Here is a 23,932-nt window from a genome sequence, read left to right on the forward strand (position 1 = left end):
CTGTTTCATTAGCAGTGCAGAAATTCCTGTCATGGTAACTGCTATATTTCACTTATAAATTAAATTATAGAAGTTGAATTAATAAATACATTGAGGAATTGCAATAAAAATAAATAACCAAAATAAGAATCTTACAATATAGTTTTGAAAATAAAAGAAACCACCAAATATTCTTCATTTTAAAGGAAGTATTTACAAAGATACGCATATAGTAATAATGCTATAGCTCGCAAAAGTTTATGCCTTTTAATAAAATGTGTTAGTGGCAAAAGGTTGCTACCAGATTCCTTCTGATTTTTTTACCTTTTTCAAGCCTTCTAAAACAGCTGTTGCCAGCAATTTTATATTGCTTCCCTCGTCTTACTATGCTCTCTCACCTAAGGCAGGTAGTTTGCGGACCACTTGTGGTCCACGAGAAAATTTTGGTGGTATGCAGAAAAATTATTTGCATTTTTTATATTGCACTAAATACTATTTATCTTTTTAAAAAAATTGTATTAGTGGCCCATGGGATTTAAAATTATGAATTTAGTGGTCCCTGAGGTCCGAAAGGTTGGCAACCCCTGGACTAGATGACCTCCAAGGTCCCTTCCAACTCTGTTAATCTTTATCTAAATAAAGTGCATTGTACCTATTACATAATAAAACATATTGCCCTAGAGGCCGCTTCAAAACTTCAAAACAATCAAAAACAGTCCATAGAGGTGTAAAACCTTCCAACTCATTGCCCTGGGAAAAAAAACAGTTCTTCAGGATATTTTGAAAATAGTATGGCTTAAAATGCCTTACTGTATGCAACTGCAAGTGAACAAATGTACCAAAACAAATGGAATAAACAAATCAGTTGATTTTTAATTGCTGGTAGTAATATTTTGAGGCCAGCAGCAAACAACTTCAACTGAAAAATCTCAGGATACGAATTTCATAATTAGCATGGTGAATCCACTGTTGGAAAAGGAAATTCCTTACTCATATCAGCCACATCGGCCTGCAGCTTTGTTTTTTCATACTATTTATAGTACTCTGGAAAATACGTCACTAACTGGTTCCTTATTAGATTAACATTTGTAGATCTTCTCAGGGAGATTTCATGGAATTCCAGTAGTTTAAATGGCTTGAAGTATGCTTCTTTTGCAATAGTTCATAAATAGTGAGCAGCTTTTCCCATCACCTAAATATATCTGGGTGTACACGTCAAAGTGTATCCTTTTGATTTAATTGAAAAGTGAGGTGACTATATTAAATTTATGTCTACACTATAATAGCAGCATTGTGTAGGTTTGACATAGCTATAAGGATCTCTATTGGACCAACATAAAGAGGGATATTATACATTCAGGAATTAACAAGAAGCTTTGATTGGTTTTCACTGTATAATTTGGTTCTTATTCTTCATGTATGTAATCTCTCATTTTTAAAAATACATTGGAGCCAGTAGTGGCGGCGCAGGAGGCTCCGCCCACCTTCCTGGACGTCTCTATGCGCAGAAGCTTATGCACATGCACAAAAGCATCACGCGTCCGAGTGCGCGCGCACCCCCGAGCAAACCGTTAGCGGCCAAAATTGAAACCCACTACTGATTGGATCAAACAACTATCGATCACTTCTTTCCATACAAATCTGCTAATTATATGCTATGTGTGATTTTTTTCCTATGATCCAAATGACAGATGCTTGAAAAGAACTTTTCTGCAATCAACCCTGATTAGTAGAAAAGGCTATTCTGTGCCCTGTTTGTTTGTTTAAAACATTTATATCTTATATCAAACTCTGGGAAGCTCCCAATAATCTATTACAACAAAGTTCCAACAGACAGTTCCTCAAAAAAATCTTCTCCCCTACCTCACCCTATCCCAGAGCTGGCGGGGGGCGGGGCGGGGGGGGGGAATCCAGGTCTTCAGTACTTTTCAGAAGGCTAGACAGGTAGAGGCCTGCCAAACTTCAGGTAGAAGAGTTGAGCCTGGATTACCACGGAAAAGACAAGTGGCAATGTTTAAGGGAAGGGACTTGGAACGTGCTCACCTTTTCTGATCTGGTAGGACAGGTACCGTTAAATGCCCTTAGAGACAGACAGTTCTGCAGGTAATCTGTGCCATGCAAGGCTTTAAAGATGATAATCAGCACCTTGAATTGCACCTGGAAGAAACTGGGAACCAGTACAACACACAAGAGAGGTATTGTATAGTTAAACTCATCACTATGCTTGCTGCTGCATTCTGGACCAGTTGTAACTTGCAGGTGATATTCAAAGGTATTCAAGCAAATGGAGGAGAACCCAACCCTCCATCCCCCAACCCTCAAAGCCGGTCCAGCACTCCCAACTTCCAAGCTTATTTTTAGCAAGAGAAGACATATTAACCATGAAGAATATGCATAGAAAGCTAGTAAAATTAGTCAACTGCTTATTAATTTTTGTTTCATTCGGCTACATTCAGTGTTAATTTTGGGACCAGCAGGGATATAATATCCAATAGGCAGGGAATATTAGAGAGAAACTGAGTTGGGATGACTAATGCTTTTGCCAGACAAGATTATTAAGTCAATATGGACAAGAATGTCTACAAAAGCCGGGAGAAGTATGGCTGAGAATTCAAAGATAGGAAAAGTTGTCAGGATGCTATGTATATTGAGAACTAGCCCTGACCCTGCTGGATGCTGGCCTTTTGTAAGTTCTTGAAGACCTGGTTTCGATAGAGAGCTCGTGGCCCTTGGTATGTAGTAGAGTATACATCATGGTTGTATCATAGAGTTGGTTGGATTTTTTTCCGTCTCACCTGCCATATATCCGTGATGTCCAAGTGCCTGGAGACAGTGCGGGTCTGGATGGGTAGGAACAGGCTCAGACTCAACCCCTCCAAAACGGAGTGGCTATGGATGCCGGCATCCCAGGAGCTAGCGGCCCCATTACTACTGATGGGAGCGGAGTGGCTTACTCCCTCTGAAAGGGCTCGCAATCTTGGCGTCCTCCTGAATTTGCGGCTGTCCTTAGTTGACCATCTGATGGCCGTGACCAGGGGGGCTTTTGCACAGGTTCGCCTGGTGCGCCAGTTGCGACCTTTCCTAGATAGGGATGCCCTCCGGACAGTCACTCATGCTCTAGTTATCTCTCGTCTGGACTACTGCAATGCCCTCTACATGGGGCTGTCCTTGGGGTACACCCGGAGGCTCCAGCCGGTCCAGAATGCGGCTGCGCAGGTTGTTACGGGGCGTCCCATTACTCCCGTGTTACACCTCTCCTGCACGAGCTGCACTGGTTGCCAGTGGTCCTTCGGATCCGCTTCAAGGTAATGGTTCTCACCTATAAAGCCCTTCATGGCATGGGCCTGGGGTACTTGCAGGACCACCTCCTACCGGCCTCCCTGCGCCCAGTGCATTCACATAGGACTGCCCTCCTTCGGGTGCCATCGGCCAGACAATGTCGGCTGGTGGCACTCAGGATGAGGGCGTTCTCTGTGGCTGCACCAACCCTCTGGAACGAGCTACCCACTGGGCTCCGGACAGCTCCCGACCTCCGCTCCTTCCGCGGCGACCTGAAGACATGGCTTTTTCAACAAATCTCCTGATCTGTTGGGAATTCAGTTTTAATTGTTGGGTTTTTAATTGAATTATTTTTCTATTTCATTTTACCGTTGTCGTTTTATTGTTGTGAGCCGCCTCGAGTCCTTTGGGAGAGCGGCGGCATATAAATGTGAATAAAATAAATAAATAAATATATGTAATTTCTTAGTGTGTTCATATTTTAATCTTGATTTTAATTATTCTTAGCTGACCAGAGTCATGTACTTGAGATGAGTGGCTGGATTAAGTTTAATAGCTACCAGTAAATAGGTTAGCAAGCTGTCTGAAAGTCTACGTACATTAAAGATCGAGTTCAGAAGAGTCCCACCGTAACAAAGTAGATGGTTGCTATGCTGGGACCCCCAGTGTTTAATCTTACTATTCATTAACAGAAAGCAACAGACATATTTAGAAAATTAGAATATTATTTTGATGAAATAATATTTTATTAAATAATTTTAATCAATTTACGATTGCAGACTACAGAGGTCTGAAGAACGTTTAGGTTTGATTTGTTCATTTGTCATTTCTTCCTTGACAGTGCTTAAAATGGATGTTACAATAAAGTGAATGATAAAAAACGAATCTTTATGTATAATGTCTGTCCTCCTTCCCTCCCTCCCTGTCCTTACACCTTGTCAAAATCAACAAGCAGTTCATTCTGGCAATCAAGGATCAATGAGTGGCATTCCAAAGTGGTAATCAAGAATCAAAAAGGTCAGAAGTAGAGCAGTTGACACTGCAATTATATTCACTGGTACCCTATCTTGCTAATCTTGGCACCAATTATCTCATTAACTGTTTCTAAAGGAATAATAGTGTCCTCATGATGTGGCCATTGATTCATCTACAGGCACAGAGGCACCCTCAAGTTGTATTAGATGTCCTAGTATTAATATTTTTTTTTTCCTACAAAAGGGGCTAGGATCTCTTCAGCTTTTGTTGACTGGTTTAGAAGTTACAGGATGCCCCATGAAGTCCCATTACCCCATGACAATTTTAGCTTTAAGGCCAGACACTTAACTTCCATACACTTATTTACAAATTCACACGTCTTATTTTTCAGCCCAGCAGAAATGGGGGTATTAATTTTAAACGCAGATCTTGCCTGTTTTGAAAAAAAAAACCCACCAGATTCACTGGGGTTGGCTTTTTAAAAAAGTATATGATAGAGATTCCCCCCTCCCCATCTGTTGCCCCTTCCCCCCCACCTTTTTGAGTCAGGAAGCAGGGAGGGAAAGGTATTTTCCAATGCTGATATTATGGGCTTCCCAAAGACTGCATATTCTGTGTTTAAGAATAGTGTTTCCCCTTAGAAACCTAGAGTGGCTTTATTGGGCAAAACCGGTCAGACAGATAAAATAAGATTAGAACAGTACTTATTCTGCAGTGCAGTGGTCTGCCTGGTTTAATCTGCTCTGGCAGATATGCTAATTTTGGACCAGGTTTAGAGAGGGGTGTTAGTGATTTGTCAAAACTTGCCTCCTGCTTGGTTTTATAGCAATTTTTTATTAAAAGATTATAGCGATTACCCCCCCATTTCCGCCCTGAGTCCTAAAGGAGAAGGGCGGTATAGAAATTTAAATAATAAAAATAAATAATAAATTCCCACCCACCCAACAAATCCATATTTTTGGTAACCATTAAGGGATTAAATGTCTATGGAGATTCTCAGTCACCCAGGTTACGGTTGTCCCAAGCAAAGGTGCTTTTTCAAGAGGCAAGTGGACTTTCTTCTGCAAACGACCAGCTGTCTGCAAGGAGTATAAATCCTTCCATTCCCTACCATCCAGTCAGAGTTGAAGAAGCTTCTTGGATGAGAAGCGAAACGTCTTCAAAAAAAAAAACAAAAAAAAAATTCAGAAAGTCCAGCTGCCTCTTGAAAGAAAGAAAAAAAAAAAAAAAACACTTTTAGGACAACCACGACCTGGATGACTGAGAATCTCCGTAGACATTTAGCTACACACTACAGAACTGAAGAAGCTTCTTGGATCAGAAGCGAAACGCCTTCAAAGAGAAAAAAAAAACCAGCAAGTCCAGTTGCCTCTTGCAAAAACCACCTTTGGGACAGTAAAGGATTAAATCGTGCAACCCCCCCTCCCCCCCAAAAAAAGCAACCATTTGGAGTCGAGCGTGCGCTTGATTGAAAGCATCGCCCGCAGCTGTTATCATCATAGTTAACAACCTAAACTTGGCTCCATCAGCTTTACCTCTAACGGCGAGATTCCGCAGCGCCTCTCTCGCCCCACCACTCTGTTCCCTGGGTCCTTCTAGCCGCCTTTTGTCTATGGAAAGCCCCATTTGCCCGGAAGGCGTCCTTTCCAGCGGAACTTCCGGTTTCTGAGCGGAACTTCCGGTTCCTGGGCTTTCTGCCCTCTGGCTTCAGAGTCCCCTGAGTGGGACTGGTTGAGGGAGGGCGTGTTTTTTTTTCCTCCCTCGTCCCGGTGTTTCTGCCCCCCCATAGCCCGACCTATGGAGCCGCCTGAGCAGTCGCGAGGTCACGGATCCTACGGTGCCATGGACGGGATGGTTGGCAAGGTAGCTTTTGCCTTTCTCAATGCCGGGGGAAGCGAAGGATCGAACGTGTGGGGTTCTCCCGCCTGGTTCTTCCATCTCGGATTGGAGCAATTGGAAGATAAGCTCCGCTGACCTTGAGGTTCTTGTGTCCCCCCCCCATTATAATGCTTGCTCTCAGTCGGATCCAGAATGTAACACAGTTGGAAGGGACCTTGGAGGTCATCTAGTCCAACCTAGAGCCTTGGTGGCGCAGCAGACTAAAGTGCTGTTAAGTAGCACCAGCTGCCTGCAACTGGGGCCAAATTAATATATATATATATCCTTTTAATTGTTTTTTAATGTTTGTATTGTATGTTTTTATCTGGCTCTACACCGCCCTGAGTCTCTCGAGAGAAGGTGCGGTATATAAATTCGAAATAAAATAAAATTTAAAAAAAAATAAATTACTGCGAGTTCAAATCTCACCAGGCTCAAGGTTGACTCAGCCTTCCATCCTTTCGAGGTAGCTAAAATGAGGACCCGGATTGTGGGGGGCCATAAACTGACTTTGTATAAAAAAAAGAACACCGCTTAGGGGGCCCCGAAAGCCCTACTAAGCAGGTATATACAAAAAAATATGCAGGCTATTGCTTAGTGCATTGTAAGCAGCCCTCTGAGTCTCGAGAAAAGGGCAGGATATAAATCGAATCAATCAATCAATCAATCAATAATAAATAAATAAATCCCCATGTCACGCAGGAGACCTGTACTAGAGATTCGACCTTTCTGATTGACAGGCTCAGTGTCTTAGCCACTGAGCCACCTAATATGTGTATGTGTCTGTAGGAAGGAAGAACAGGTGGGATTTAGATTAGGAAGCAGCGCAATCCCAGCCTTCCTAGGTTTAGAGCAAGTAAAGTCCCCAAAGGTGGTTTTTTTAAAAGAGGCAACTGGACTTTCTGGTTTTTTTCTTTTGAAGACGTTTCTCTTCTCATCCAAGCAGCTTCTTCAGCTCTGTAGTGTATACCTAAATGTCTATGGAGATTCTCAAGTCATCCAGGTCGTGGTTGCACCCAAAGGTGCTTTTTTCTTTTTTTTTTCAAGAGGCAACTGGACTTTCTGATTGTTTTTTTTTTCTTTTGAAGGCATTTTGCCTCTCATCCAAGCAGCTTCTTCAACTCTGACTGGATGGTGGGGAATGGAAGGATTTATACCCCTTGCAGACAGCTGGTCATTTGTAACTCTTTTAGAGAGTCATTGAGGCCACTTGGAGGTTTGTCTGTGTGCTCAGGATCACCTGAGTGTAAGTAACAGAGTTGGAAGGGACCTTGGAGGTCATTTAGTCCAACCCCCCCTGCTCACACAGGAGACCAGTCGAACCGCTGAACTGCCGACCTTTCTGATCGACAAGCTCAGAGTCTTAGCCACTGAGCCACCTAGCCAGGTATTACCTACTTAGTCAGGTATAGCCAGAGTGGTACAAATGGTTCTTGTAATCTACATGTTTTCTGGAAATCCGTTCCTACTCCTGCACCATTCAAGGGGTGTTCATCCTAAAATATATCGCTAAATGTCTATGGAGATTCTCAGTCATTCAGGTCATGGTTGTCCCAAAGGTGCTTTTTCCGGAGGCAAATGGGCTTTCTTGTTTTTTCTTTGAAGACGTTTTGCTTCTCGTCGAAGAAGCTTCTTCAGCTCTGACTGCATGGTGGGGAATGGAAGGATGCTGGCCATTTGCATTTGGCCTTTTAGTGAGTTGTTGTGGCCACTTGGGAGGTTTGTCTGTGTCCTCAGATTCACCTGAGTGACGCAAATGGGTGTGGAGCATTCTTGGAAGTGTTGAAAGGACTATGTTATAGATTGGACATCGATGATATCATATCCCTCCCTGTTGTGGCCTGCACGGATTGTTGATGATCCTGACGAGGAGGAGGCTGGTGTGGTGTCACGCCAGCAGCCTGTGCAGCCTGTGCAGCCGGCGCTTGAGTTGGACAGCAAGGAGGCTGAAGAGGATGTAGTGCCAGAGGCAAGGATTCAACCAGGGCCTTCAGAACCTTCAGAGGCTCCTTGAAGTGAAGAGGATGAAGTGGAGGAGCCTCTTCTCAATGCACGGGCACGCAGAGCTGCCAAAAGGCAGGAGTGGTTACTCAGGAAGAGGTCTCCTCGAGAGTAAGGCTTGGGGCTAATTGGCCACTCCCTTAGCCTATTTAAGTTTGCACACATCTTGTAAAAAGCTGCAGGAAACAACGTTCATTCGTTCGCTGATCATTGAGTTTGGATTTTCTCTGCCAACCAGGCTTCTGGGCTTTCTGCCGACTCTTGTAAGACTCTATCTTATCTGTGGAATTTCTGGCAGGTTGTTAAGAATGTTTTATTAACAGCCTGCATTTGCAAAAAGACTGTGTTTTGAAGTAAACTGAGTTTTGTTCGGAGTTTGTGTCTGCTACATTCTTTGGGATCCGTAGCTGGGGCAGAACACTCCCCCTCTGTTGAGAGAGGGCCGTTCAATTTTGACATAGATGGCCTCTTTGAATCTTTCCATTCCCCATGTATCTGAAAGTATACATGTACCATAAAGGGTTATACGTACAAATCAAATGGTTTCTCTGGGGGATAGAAAGATATCTACCATGAACATGGTTTTAAATTTTTAAAATTTTACATAAGCTGTTAAAATCATAGGAAAACATACTTCTTAGTGCTGATATTTATTACAGCTGAGATACTTAGAACTCTAATGCTTAGTGTTCTGTTTTTGTTTTCTTTTTAATAAAAGCACAAGATAGATCATTCATATCAACTGACACCAGAAGAATTCAGAGTAAGCCGAGAATGTATTAAAGAGAGCTTCTTATACAGATGTAAGTAAAATGTTCCTTGCTTGTGCTTTTTGTTGTTGAGCAATGTCCTTTCTTGCCACATAATCAATAATTGATTTTATAAGTGATACAGTTTACATAGATGTACAATTCAGTTATGTTACTGGGTTATGCCTGTTGGTGAGGGGGCACTTCCATATAATACACACATCGGTGATACGTTGGGCTTACAAAATCATCTTTCAAGAATGAGACAGTTACTCCAAGATGATGAAAAAAAATCAAATGCCAGTTATAAAATACCGTATTTTTCAGAGTATAAGACACACCAGAGGATAAGACACACCTTAGTTTTTGGGGAGGAAAATAAGAAAAATGCTGATTGGCGGGTGGATTGGCCTCCTGGAATACCCCCAATCAGCTGTTCCCAGAGGTGAATTTTAGCAACAGGTTCGTTGGTTGTGAGCTCTGTGCCTTGCTTTTTTTTTCTGCCTCTGAAAGCCTCTGAAACAGAGCTTCAGAAAAAAAGCCTCTGAAGCTCTGCTTCTGAGGCTTTTTTTCTGAAACTTTGTTTCAGAGGCTTTTTTTCTGAAGCTCTGTTTGGAGGCTTTTTTTCTGAAGCTCTGTTTGGAGGCTTTTTTTCTGAAGCTTCGTTTCTGAGGCTTTTTTCAGCCTCTGAAACCTCCGTTTGAGAGACTGGGCGGGGCTACATTCGGAGTATAAGACGCACCCGGATTTTCACCCTCTTTTTTGAGGGAAAAAGGTGTGTCTTATGCTCCGAAAAATACAGTATGTGTGGGTTCAGGGCTGTGTGAAAATATTTCTGTGTCCCACATTGTAATGTAGTATATGTGTTTTAGGATTTATGCAGCAGTGGAGGAGATGACTGCACATATTTTCATGTGAAACAAGATTCAGTTCCACTCTCCATTGTTGAAATACAGAGACTCCTGAGTTACTTCCTAACAGTGTGGACAATTAACCAGTGGAACAGCTTGTCTCCAGAAACTGTGGGCGCTCCACCATGGGAGGCTTTTAAGAAGAAACTAGACAGCCACTTTCCTGAAATAGTATAGGGCAGTGATGGCTAACCTTTTTGCCATTGCGTGCCAGGAGGGGGGGGGCGGGGGAGGGTCGCGCGCGCACGTGCCCACGCGCATGTGTGCGCAACCCCCTCCCCCTCCCCCCCTGCTCCTGGCACATGATGGCCTGGTAGGCCCGTTTTTCTTTCTTACCTGGTTCCAGATCCTCTCTGTGTATCTGGGAACGGCGAAAACAGCCTTTCCCACTCCCTTGGAGGTCCTACGGAGGCTGAAAAAGCCCATTTCCCAACTCCCAGTGGGACAGAAAGTGACATTTTTTTGCTGTCCCCAGCCTCCAGAACCTCTCTAGGAGTCTCTAGGAGCCTCTCTAGGAGTCTCTGGAGGCTGGGGACAGGAAAAAACGTCACTTCCTGTCCCACCAGGAGTGGGGAAATGGGCCCTTTGAGCCTCCGTAGGGCCTCCAAGGAAGTGGGAAAGGCTGTTTTCGCCGTTCCCAGATACACAGAGAGGATCTGGAACCAGGTAAGAAAGAAAAAAGGGCCTCCCCCCCCCCACCAGGCCCTCCAGAGGCAGGAAACAGCCTGTTTCCCTATTTCTGGTGGGCCCAGAAGGCCCGAAAATCAGCTGGCCGGCGCGTGCATGCGCCCCAGAGCTGAGCTGGCGTGCCCACTAATATGGCTCTACGTGCCACCTGTGGCACACGTGCCATAGGTTTGCCATCACGGGTATAGGATGTCCTGCTTGACCTCCAAGATCCCTTCCAGATCTATTTTATTCTATATATCTCCTATCCCACACTTTGTGCCAACACCTACATTATGCTGAGCCACAGACTCTCATTGATAGATCACTGTGACTGGATTCCCACAACATGAGAACCTGGATTAAGCCACATTATGGTTTAGCAAGTATATCAACCCAGTTTGTGGGTTGTATTTTTATTTCATCTTTTCTTCTAGAAGCTAAGAAGAAGGTAGACGTTTCCAGACGCTTAGATTTAACAACTAAGATTCGTACAGTAACTCTGTGAAATAATTTGATTGAGTGAGAAGTCATCTAATGGTCAGAGAGATATTTGTACTTGGGTTCCCTTGCTGTTGACTTGAAAGTTTTCTGATTTGCACTATCTGAAACATATTTACAGGTTTAGTGCTTGTTGCTCAGGATGTACTGAAATTTCACTTCCCCACAAATATTCATTTTCCTCCCCTCTTCTTAGGTTTGCCCTTCTCAACTTTTGCCATGGTGGTCACCCATATATTAGTTCGTAAAGGTATGTTCCGAATACCTTTAAATTTGAAAGTCTGCCATTTTTCACTTTTCCTTTGTATTATTTTGCCTTCATATACTGCTCTTGATTGTAGCGTTGTTTTATATAATATTCTTTTTTTAAAAAGCTGGTGAATGAAATACTCTACTGTTATTGAACCAGTACCTCAGAAATAATAATAACAACAACAACAACAATAAAAATGAGACAGTGAATATCTTGTGAGACTTTCGAATACAGACGGATCGTCATTTGGAACATAACACGCCAGATATCACAGCTGTGGAGGGCTGAAGCGTACAGTTTATTGATATCACTGTACTAGGAAACATAAAGAGTCGAAGTTTATGAACTGGAAAAAAATCACAAAATATTGTGACCTGGCCATCGAAACTACATGGCTATGGATGAAACATGTAACAGTGATAGCCATTGTCATCGGGGCACTTGGTACCATGTCCAAGAATTTTACAAAACACATCAAGAAATTGCAGTTTCCTGCAATAATACCAGCGGAACTGCAAAAAACTGTGCTACTTGGAACATCGTACATCTTAAGCAGGTACTTGGTTGATACCTAGGACGAGGGTGGATTTGATTTAAATCGAGTTGATTTAAATCACAATTTAAATCCTGATTTAAATCACTAGTAAAAAGGCTTGATTTAAATCATCTCGATTTAAATCATAATTTTTAAAGAGCAACTGTCATCTCTGCTACTCCTTTGACCCACTGTTGACTCACCGATAGTCCCAGTGTTGCAGAATATACAGCCTCATGCTACATAACTAAGCTCCATTTCATGCTGAATAAACTAAATTATTTATGTATCTTAAATAGAAAACTATCTTACAATAGATTTTTACCCCAAAAGTTTTTTTATTAAAATAAATTCGATAAAAATAAAAAAAATCGATTTAAATCATTGATTTTTATCCACCCTGCCTAGGACGCTGGCAGCAACCCGTATCAACCATTAGCACCAGTCAATGGTATTTGTGATGCATTTTTAAATGATCAGTTGATTGAGTTTCATGTTTAATGAATAAAAGATAATAATAATAATTGATTTAATCTTCAATTCGATTCATAGTCTAGAACTGGTAAAAACAGTTAAAAGTCCTAACCAAGCTCCTAAGAGGTGTTAAAGTAGTGTCTGAATATATAGGCAGTTCCGAGTAAGTTGTATTTTTGCAAAGTCAGGATACTCGGGTCTAATAAGTTCAAAATTTCCATGTATCTAGGCAGCCCTTTGGGTATTGCTCCAACGGTTCCTACTACTATTGGTGCAACAATTGATTTCTTCCTCCACAATCACTCAATTTCAATTTGCAGATCGCGATATTTTGTTATTTTTTTCCAGCTGTTTTTGTTATTGTTATTATTTACTTTATTCATTAAACATGAAACTCAGTCAACTGGACATTTAAAAATGTATCACAAATACCATTGACTGGTGCTAATGGTTGATACGGGTTGCTGCCAGCGTCCTAGGTATCAACTAAGAACCTTCTTAAGATGTAAGATGTTCCAAATAGCGCAGTTTTTTGCAGTTCCGCTGGTGTTATTGCAGGAAGCTCCAATTTATTGATGTATCTTATAAAATTCTTGGACATGGTACCAAATGCCCCGATGACAATGGGTTATTATTATTATTATTACCACCTTGCAATCTATATATCTTAACTCAGTGGTTCTCCACCGGTTGTCTGCAGATCCCTGGACTAATTTCATCATGGGGTCCACGAAGGATTGAAGACATTTTATGATTTAAACTTTGAGTTAAGCCTTGGGGGTCTGTGGCCCCAAAATGTGTTGTAAATCAGAGGTCCAGGCTTTTGCTCTGTTCCAAGATGGCCCCCAAGATGTCTCTCCCGCTTTCGTAGAGAGCTTTATTTTTATACACTTTTTCACACGCAGATAAAAGACAGGACAGTAACAGTGTTCTAATTGGTAGAAATAATTCACCCCCCTCCCCTCAAGATGCCGTCCTCTCTAGGTAAAATGAGATAATCCAGATCAGAGCCAAAAATGAGATCATAAAAGCAGGAAAGACCTACAGCGCATGAGCTAAGGCAGCGTGCTGCTCGAAGCTTGGCACCGTGACCTTTGACCTACCTCTACAAAAATGTATTTAAAGGCAATCTGTGATAAATAAAAGGTTGAGAACCGCTGTCTTAATATATGATGTTTAGAAATTCTGGGGGGGGAAATCCATTCCTAGGTTGACATATTATGCAAATCTTTAATGATGACTTTTTAAAATTATATGTCTAATTGGGGGGGGGGGGAAATGAACCTAAATGATATAAACATGCTGAAAGTGAAATAATTGCCTGGTTATTTTTTTACAAACCAGTTTTGTATCGTAACTTTCCTTTTTCCCCCCCCTCTTAATGTTGATTATCAGGAACCCTTACATCTCATCCGAAGTTCGGCGCTATACCAAAAATGGCATGTGAGTTTTCATTCATATCAGACTTCCGTTGTACCTAATGGCTCAGAGTTGAGGGTGAGGATTCTCGTTCTTATTTAACAAGAGAAAATATTATGCACCTTTTAACAAATGCTATAAGAAATGTGGCACGAGAAGCAGGTCAACGTAATAGGACAATAGTATCAAGATTCAAAATTTAGATGCCTGTGCAAACACTGCCTATTTAGTAGGGTCTCCAAGGCTGTTTTGCTCATTGATCCCTCCGTTAAGTTTCAGATTGTTCATCAACCCTTAAACATTTAGTATATGAAAATAATTTAATAAATTGTAAATGAACTAATAGTACTATTGCTAATAATATCAACCCCTTGATACAGTAGTATTGGGGGTCAACATAGAATAGAACAGAACAGAACAGAACTTTCTATTGGCCAAGTGTGATTGGACACACAAGGAATTTGTCTTGGTGCATAAGCTCTCTATATAATCCTGTTCTCTAGCAATGATATAAAATGACACATGTACAAATGCCACCGTTTTGGCTTGCATTCCAACTGTTGACATAAATGCTCAATTTTCAGCATTTGTGTGGCTAAAGTTGTCAGGCATGTCATCATTTACACCCCTGAAAAAGACATCTCTGTCACTATCTGAGACTATATGCCAAGTAAAGTAAGGTAGGTAGATAGAATTAGTCCTCGACTTATGACCACAATGGAGCTGAAAATTTCTGTCGTTAAGTGAGACATTAGTTAAGTGAATTTCGCCCCATTTTTTATCACCTTTCTTGTCACAGTTGTTGAGTGAATCACTGCAGCAGATAAGTTAGTAACCCAGTTGTCAAGTGAATCTGGCTTCCACCATTGACTTTGCTTGTCAGAAGGTCTGAAAAAGTGATCACATGACCATGGGACACAGCAACAGTCATAAATATGAACCCGTTGCCAAGCATCTGAATTTTGGAGGCTGCAAAAGTCGTAACTGTGAAAAAAATGGATCATAAGATGCTTTTTGCAGTGCTGTTGTAACTTTGAATGAATGAACCGTTGTAAGTCGAGGACTACAGACGGATGGATGGATGGACGGATGATAGATAGATAGATAGATAGATAGATAGATAGATAGATAGATAGATAGATAGATAGATAGATAGAAGGATGGATGGACGGACGGGAGATAGATATATAGATGATAGAAAGACGGATGGATGGATGGATGGATGGATGGATGGATGGATGGACGGATGATAGATAGATAGATAGATAGATAGATAGATAGATAGATAGATAGACGGACGAGAGATAGATAGATGATAGAAAGACGGATGGATGGATGGACGGATGATGGATGGATGATAGCTAGCTAGCTAGCTAGATGATAGATAGATAGACGGATGGATGGATGATAGATGGATGGATGGACGGATGATAGATAGATGATAGATAGACAGATGGATGGATGGACGGATGATGGATGGATGATAGATAGATAGATAGATAGATAGATAGATAGATAGATAGATAGATAGATAGATGATGGATGGATGGACGGATGATGGATAGATGGATGGACAGATGATAGATGATGGATGGATGACAGATGGATGACAGATGGATGGACGGATGATAGATAGATGATAGATAGACGGATGGATGACAGATGGATGGACGGATGATAGATAGATGGATGGATGGACGGATGATGGATTGATAGATAGATAGATAGATAGATAGATAGATAGATAGATAGATAGATAGATGAACAGATAGATTTATTTCTCATTTTCCTTCTGAAAAAAATAGAAATACAAATAGGAAAAGTAGGAAAGCTATAATATAACCCTGTCCATGTAGACTTGTCTATACACCTAAACTATAGCAAGGATTTTGACTTTAGACTTCAAGAGTGATCTTATCAGGAGTTTATCACCACCTTGTTGAAAAAGAGAGAGAAAATACTGTTTGCTTAGAAAATTTGTAAGTTCTGTGTGCGCTGTCATCAAGAAATGGAGGGGAAATGCTTCGAAAATTAAAAGTGTTTTTTAAGGAAGAGATTGTTTTTCCGTGTGTGACCTTTCACAGATTCCATTTTAACTGTGTTGTTTTGTTTAAAATGTCATTTTGTCAAACATCTTAAAGAGTATTTGCCTTCCTTTGTAAACAAGTTGCAGGAATCTGTGGATGGTTTGCTGGCAAGATATCGTACATAAATGTATGCAAAGAGAAGTTTATGAACCTAAAGGATTCACCCCTGGGAGAAATGTTGAAGAATGAATCACGGTAAGAATTTTTATTTAGATTTTCATTTCTAGAAAGAAAACCTGTTTTAAAATAACAAGGTCACTGCATACTGCTGTTTACTTTTCCCATTACAATAATGCAGGCCATGTCTTCAGAAAAATGAGTACGGTCTATATACGAGTGGTATCAGCTTGAATTCCAAGATCTTTTAAAAATATTAAATTGTCAGTTTCTTTTAGACTGGGACAGCATCAGCTTGGTGATAATACTGATTGTGTTTATTTACATTTGCCTTAGAATCAGAAAAGAAGGTTGTTAAGGATATTGGTGTTGTGTTACCAACCAGCAGAGTAAATGCACAAGGAAACGTTGCTGAGAGCAATGAATAAGAGATATGCAAACTGGTTTATCAAAAGCTTACTTTATAGTAGAAAAACAGTCTCATAGTCTTTAAACAAATTCCAAGTCTTTGCCAGTTAAATCAGTCCAGTGATACAACGAATCTTCTTACCACACAAACAGTAGTTGGTTAGAATAACAAACTCACTCTGGTTCACAAACCATGATGATAGCAGATCCATCCAACGATGATAGCACAATGGATAGCAACTCCACACACAATGGTAGCATATCATCAAACTGAATACGTTACAGTACCTTACTTAAATACATTCACAACCAGTGATTATCTAATTACAGCATGACTCAGCATTACAATGAATCAGCAAGAAAACTTTAAAGTCACACAATACATATTCATATTAAAGTTACAGTACACATATATTGCCTGGACAACTTGTTAGGCTCAAACCATATCCTAACATAGGTTATGAAGGTTATTTAAAAATATAGACAAATGGAAACATTGGACATTTATTCAAGTCTTTGAAAAGGTAGTCTTGCTTGAAAGAGAAGATAGAATAGAATAGAATAGAATAGAATAGAATAGAATAGAATAGAATAGAATAGAATAGAATTCTTTATTGGCCAAGTGTGATTGGACACACAAGGAATTTGTCTTGGTGCATATGCTCTCAGTGTACATAAAAGAAAAGATACATTTGTCAACAATCATAAGGTACAACACTTAATGATAGTCATAGAATAGAATAGAAATGGAATGGAATGGAATAGAATAGAATAGAATAGAATAATAGAATAGAATAGAATAGAATAGAATAGAATAGAATAGAATAGAATAGAATAGAATAGAATAGAATAGAATAGAATAGAATAGAATAGAATAACAGAGTTGGAAGGGACCTTGGAGGTCTTCTAGTCCAACCCCCTGCTTAGGCAGGAAACCCTACACCACTTCAGACAAATGGTTATCCAACATTTTAAAAATTTCCAGTGTTGGAGCATTCACAACTTCTGCAGGCAAGTTGTTCCATTTCCCCTCCACCCAGCTTTCTTTTAATAATAGTATAAAAACGAAATGAAAACTTCAACACTGAAATTGGCTCTATTAACTTTCCTTCCCATTTCCATATCTGTTAAAGTTCCTCCTGAGTCAGGTATCTCCTTCCTTCCTTCCTTCCTTCCTTCCTTCCTCCCTCCCTCCCTCCCTCCCTCCCTCCCTCCCTCCCTAAAATGTGTGGTCTGGAAGGCACAGCTGGCTGGGAAATTCTGGGAACGGAAGCTGTTGCCCAGTTTGAGAAGCCGTGATTTAAATAGTTGTCTTTATTGTTACAAACGTCCATTGGTGGTGTTTTGAGGAAGAGGTTCCAACGAGTACACAGGTAGTCCTCGACTTACGACCACAATGGAGCCCAATATTTCTGTTGTTAAGTGAGACGTTGGTTAAGTGAGTTGTGCCCCGTTTTTACGACCTTTGATGCCACAGTTGTTAAATGAATCGGTTTAGTTGATAAAAGTTAGCAAGCCTCTTATTAACTGCATCTGGCCTTCCCGTTGACGTTCCCTGTGAGAAGGTCGCAAAAGGGTTCCCACACGTTCCCTGGGACACAGCAACGCTCACAAACCTGACTCGGTTGCCACACTTAACGAATGTTGATCCCCTGATCGTGGGCAAGCTGCCAAGACCCATCGCTGAAAAAACGGCCATAAGTCACATTGTTTTCAGCGCCGTTTTAACTTTGAACGGTCGCTAAATGAACTATTGTAAGTCAAGGACTACCTCTACATATAACACCAGCTAAGAACTTGCAATCTCTCTCTTTCTCCCCAGATCTGTAAGCCAGCGCTCTGAATTTTCAAGAGAGTCCTCCTTTCCTGAAAGGGCTTCAGCCACGGAGACAGCACCAAGACCGAGATCCTACGGAGCAGTCCCGTTTAGCTCTTCCATGAATGAATCCACTCCGACTGGAATTACAGATGGCACCCCTCAAGGTAGACTGCTGCAGTCATTTGAATACTCAAGCCCTCTTTAGGTTATTTAGATATGAAGTATCAGTGCAAGGTAAGTAGCTGTTCTGTCCCCGACTCCACACACACACAGCAACAGACGTTCAGGAGTTAAAGACCAAACCAGCCGGCAAAATCCTTTTCCTTATGATAACGGAACTTGGCAACAACCTAGTGGCTGCCTGCCAAGAGTTTATTATTTACAAAGAGGAGAGATAACTTCTCCCCACTTCTGATACATCAAAGGAAAGCAGCTCAATAATTACAATCAAGTCCAGAGATAATCCAGTCTTAAAGCAAAAGTCCGGCAATGCAGAATGGCGGGGAAGCTTTCAGCTTTGTTCGTCACAAGGTTTGACTGGCCACCACGCTCCCTTTTATACCTTGTGGGGTATGGTCCAGTGACTCAGCCTAATCTCGGGCACGCCTTTTCTTCTGTTGCGCGTGCTTATCTCTGCGACGCTGGCGTGGATCCAGCCAAGACTCATTGCCCTCATCACTGTCCATCTGTGGCTGCGTGGACATGCTTGGCCCTGGCCCTATCTCTTGCCCTTCGGCGGACACCAAAGGCATTGCCAGAGAGGAGGGTCCTGGAGAGGGAGGCCTTGCCAACTCCTCTCCTTCACTCTCGGAGTCCTCTCCTGCCGATGACACAGGCTCAGGTAACGGAGCCACAACAGTAGCAGCACTAAAGCGGTGTACAGGTAGCCCTTAACTTACAACAGTCCGTTTAATGACCGTTCGAAGTTGCAGCGGCACTGAAAAAAGTGACTTATGACTATTTTTCACACTTAGGATCATTGCAGCATCCCCATGGTCAGGGGATCAAAATTCAGACGCTTGGCAACTAACCCATACTTATGACGGTTGCAATGTCCCGGGGTCACGTCATCCCCTTTTGCGACCTTCTGACAAGCCAAGTCAAAGGGGGAAGCCAGACTCACTTAACAACCGTGTTGCTAATTTAACAACGGAGGCAAGAAAGGTCGTAAAACGGGGCACTTGCCTGTCTCACTTAGCAACAGAAATTTTGGGCTCCGTTCTGGTCATAAGTCTAGGACCATCTGTGGGGTGCCAATAAATATGCTTTCTGTATGTATAAAAAGTGGCCAATGTTAATCGTTCCTTTTCTTGCCAATTCCACCCATGAGATTTCATCAGTGAGCTTTGGATTTTCCTCCATAACTCGAGAGAGTGAAGTTTCCTGACCTCAGAAATTCTGGGAGTTGACGTTGTCATATCTTAAATTTCCTAAAGTTGACCATTCATACGGCCTCTTTGAATTTTGGTACTCTGAAAATCAGTCCACATCGAAATACCCAGTGCATATGAAATACCGTATTTTTCAGAGTATTTTTCAGATGTTTGTGATGTTTGTATAGATGTTTTTTATCTGGCTGTTCACCGCCCTGAGTCCGAAAGGAGAAGGGCGGTATAGAAATGCGAATAAATAAAATAAATAAAATAAATAAATAAATAAATAAATAAGACACACTTTTTCTCCTCCCTAAAAGAGGGTGGAAATGTTGGGGCGTTTTATACACCGAATACAGCCATTGTTGGCCTCCCATATCCCTGCCCCACATGTCCGTTTTCACTAAAAATGGGGCCTGCAGAGGGTTTGGGAGGCCTGCAGAGTGCTCCTGGGGCCTGGGGAGGGCAAAAACACAATGCGAGGGGGGTTTGAGAGGCTAAAAACGGGCCCATTTTTTGCCAAAACGGGGGCATTTTTGCCCTCCCCAGGCCCCAGGAGCACATTGCAGGGCCCTAGGAGAACATCTGCAGGCCTCATTTTGGTGAAAAATGGGCCTATTTTTCCCAAAAATGAAACACACAGAAGGTTTGGGAGGCCTGCAGAGTGCTCCTGGGGCCTGGGGAGGGCAAAAACACAACGCGTAGGGGGTTGGAGAGGCTAAAAACGGACCCATTTTTCACCAAAATGGGGGCATTTTTGCCCTCTCCAGGCCCCAGGAGCACTGGGTGGCCCTTTAGTTCATTGTTAAGTGCAATTATAGCTCTGGGATAAATCTTGGTGCATCTTATACTCAGGTGCGTCTTATAGTCCGAAAAATACGGTATACTGAAAATTTTAAATCACACATAAGAGTTCAATCATTTGAATTTACATCAACTATCATTCCAATACTATCTCTTTAAATTTCCCCCAAAGCCAAAAAAACTCGTGCGGAAATCATAAAGGCTGCTAAAATAAATATATTGTGCAACCTAACACCTGCTATCAGTGTACAGCAAGACCCTATTAAATTTATTTGATGGAGCGGGGGATGGGGTGTTTTTTTCTTCTTCACTTTAAGAACCTGCGTCTGTGGAACAAGCTCCTAAAAGGACAAGAGTCACGTATGAAGAACTCAGAAACAGAAACCGAGAAGGACATGAGGCTGGAACAATGCCGAGATCCGAAATCCGAACAAGCCCATTCCCAATAAAGGAGAAAGGTAAATATTCAGTGGGGAGCATATTTGGAAATTGGAAACTTTTAGTGAGTTGGAGGGAAAAAAATACCGTGTTTCCCCGAAAATAAGACCGGGTCTTATTTTCTTTCGCGTCCCAAAATAAGCACTAGGGCTTATTTTCAGGGGTGCCTTATCCACACAAACCCCATGTAAGGGAGGCCCACTTCTGTTTGCTCACAGTGGGGCAGGAGGCGAGGCAGCATGCCAGCACCACTGTCATGAGGCGGGGGGGGGGGGGGATGGAGCTGCCCCCATGCACCCCGCACCAATTTACCTCAGGGCTGGTGCAGCCAAGCCATCCATACCCCGACACTTGCCTCGCTTTGTGGCCAGGGCACCAGCACTTCACTCAGCCTCCTGCTCCATTGTGGTCATGAGCAAATAGAAGAAGTCGACTGGTGGCCACGTGAGCTCCTGCTCCACAGGGTTGTTGGTGCTGCCGCTGCGAGGCAGGTTTGGATGGCTTGGCTGTGGGGGGCCCTGAGGTTAAGCCAGTGCGGGGCACATGGGGGCAGCTCCACCACCATCCCACCTCGCCTTGTGGCCACAGCACCACGAGCAACCAGACGGAATTGGCGGCCAGCCAGCTGTGCAGGCTCTTAGGTTTTGGGGATAGGGCTTATATTAGGCCCACAGGTAAAAATATGCTAGGTCTTATTTTCAGGCTAGGTCTTATTTTCAGGGAAACAGGGTAGGTAAAATGAGCAAAGGAGGAATAACTAGATGTTCAACCCACCAAAAAATTACAAATCTTTCTGAGATGAAGGCTTTGGAGATTAATGCCACTCACTCGGGCTAAGAAAGGAGGAAAAAGGGGGTTTTCTTAAAGAAAATAAGGAAGGTTAAAAAGATGGATCAACCGGTAAAAGGAAAATATTCTCCTCTGTTTTAGGAGAAAAAAAATCATTTTGCTATCTGCCAGTGATTTTTTTCTTTCAATTCTATATTTGAAATCAACTTTTAAAGAAAAATGTACGAATGCAAAGACTTGTTTCGTTTTGTTCTGTTTATTGTTTTGCTGGAAGGAAACTGAACTTGAGACAGCTTTTTTTCATTAGATATGACACTTTATAAAGAAATTATAAAGAAATGAACCAGATAAGCTAGTAAATTTATCCCTGCTTAAAAGAAAATTTGATTGATGGGAGGAAAGGTAGAAATTGCGTATCTTCTGCCTTTTTATACATACTTTAAGGCAGGGGTGTCAAAGGGGCGGCCCGCGGGCCGGATGCGTCACACGTAAGTCATGCCCACCCCATCTCTGCAAAGGGGGAAAAATGTCACACTACGTCACGTGACGGCAATGCGACACCCGTGTTTTAAGGCATTATTCTTTCATTCAGGAAAAAGCTACTATGAAACAAGATGGAGGGAGGAAAGTATTAGTGAACTGATGGAGCAGTACCTTTTGTAGAATATTCCTTTAACTTAATGGCAATCACCATCATCATCTTCGTTTAACGACTCCCATAATCCCTTGTGGGGTGGAGTCTGGGCAACTGAATGGAGCGCTAGCAGAGTGTTTTAATGGCCGGATGCCCTTCCTATCGCCAATGCAGAGTTTTGTTCAGCAGGTATATCCCCAGTGTGCCCAGAGAGAGAAATATCTGCCTGCATCTAGGATCGAACTCACAGCCTCCTGATTGTGAGGCGAGAGCTCCACCTCTCAGCCACCGTACCACTCCCTTTAACTTAATGGCAATGTTTTACCAAATTAAACCAGTCAGATCCATAGGTAACATCTAGAGAAGCCAGCACAACAGATTTATAGCATCAGATTCTAATACTCAGCCCAGCAATTTGCACCTCTCAAATATGACACAACAGAGTTAGTCCTCACTCTACCAATGGCGACTGAGACCTGGAACACCATTGCTAAGTGAGGTAGTCATAAAGTGAAAAATCACGTGACTCTGCCCAGCTTAAGACAGCGATGTGTTAGTTCCAGCTCTGGTTATTAAATGAGTCACCCATGGCTGTTAAGCACAATGTCACGTGGCCGCAACCTGTAACTTCCTGCAGGCTTCCCGTTTACTTCGTTGGAAGCTGGCGGTGGAGTTCGCAAATTGTAATCACGCGACTGCAGGATACCGCAACAGTCGTACATGCATTCTGGTTGCCAAGTGCCCAAAGCACAATTATGTGATCTGAGGGACAGAATGACAGCTACAACTTCAAGAACTGGTTAATAAACTCTCATTATTTAGCTGTGTTGTAGCCTCAGACCGTCTGTAAACAAGTAGCTATCGGTAGTAAGTGAGGGTACTTGCACTGATGCTTTAAACCAGGGGTCACACTCAATTTCACTGAGGGCCACATCAGGGTTGTGTTTGACCTCAGGGGGCCGGGGTGGGCGTGGCCAGCTCGACGTCACTCATGTCAGGGGTGCTCTGCTAGTGAGAAGGGGCTCCCAAGCTCCGTTTGCGGCTGCGACGGCCTCCTGCAACTCTCTTCCAGCGAAAACAGAGCTCAGGAGTGCCACACACAGCCATCGCAGGCTCTGTTTCTGGCTGCGACAGCCTCCTACAACCCCCTGCCAACAAAAACAGAGCTCCGTTTTCTCTGGCAGAGGCACCGCGGTGCCAGTCCTTTGCTGTTTCCAGGATGGCAGATCTAAGCAGCCTGCAGGCTGGATCCGGCCCCCGGGCGATGAGTTTGACACTTCTGCTTTAAACCTAGTGAAAGCAATGGCTATACAGTAGAGCCATACAATAGCATTGGCATGTTGGCCAATAGTGTTGAATGTTAGATCCCAGGTTCTTACATTTGTTGGTAAAGTGGGAGACAAGCTTTAGATCTTATGTACATGACTCTCTTCTTTCTTTCTTTTTTCCTCCCTCTTTTTAGCTAAGTTAAATAAGTATGGAGATGTTTGGGAAGAGTGAAAACTTCCTCAAGACCTGTCTTTGCTTCATTATTTCAGCTTAATCAGTGTTGGTCAAACAGCTGAATGTTCTACTGCAAAATGGAAATGTAATACAATTGCAATAAAGATAATTTGTTCTCCGTTTTCATTCATTTTTCCCCCCAGAAAGACTTTGTTCCACGAAAGAGTTGTGTGTAAATGGAGAGTGTCTTTTGCTTTGGACCCAGAACAGAAGTTCTGATGAATAGAATAGAATAGAATTCTTTATTGACCAAGTGTGATTGGAACACAAGGAATTTGTCTTGGTGCATACGCTCTCAGTGTACGTAAAAAGACAAGATACATTCGTCAAGAATCATAAG

The 23,932-nt window shown here is 42.3% G+C and overlaps 1 protein-coding gene across 1 annotated transcript; it reads left to right on the top strand.

The window, feature by feature from the left end:
• Positions 1 to 5,882: 5,882 nt before the first annotated feature.
• On the top strand, positions 5,883 to 23,718 carry OCIAD1 (OCIA domain containing 1). The gene is made up of 8 exons (XM_034411337.3): positions 5,883 to 6,096; positions 8,831 to 8,915; positions 11,136 to 11,189; positions 13,597 to 13,644; positions 15,788 to 15,902; positions 18,055 to 18,215; positions 20,546 to 20,686; positions 23,552 to 23,718. The coding sequence occupies exons 1-8, from the start codon at positions 6,031 to 6,033 to the stop codon at positions 23,587 to 23,589; spliced, it is 708 nt and encodes a 235-aa protein (XP_034267228.1). The 5' UTR covers positions 5,883 to 6,030; the 3' UTR covers positions 23,590 to 23,718.
• Positions 23,719 to 23,932: the final 214 nt, after the last annotated feature.

This window comes from Pantherophis guttatus, chromosome 8 (genome assembly GCF_059756535.1).
Source record: "Pantherophis guttatus breed Tessera chromosome 8, ASM5975653v1, whole genome shotgun sequence".
In the NCBI taxonomy this organism is placed as follows: Eukaryota; Metazoa; Chordata; class Lepidosauria; order Squamata; family Colubridae; genus Pantherophis; species Pantherophis guttatus.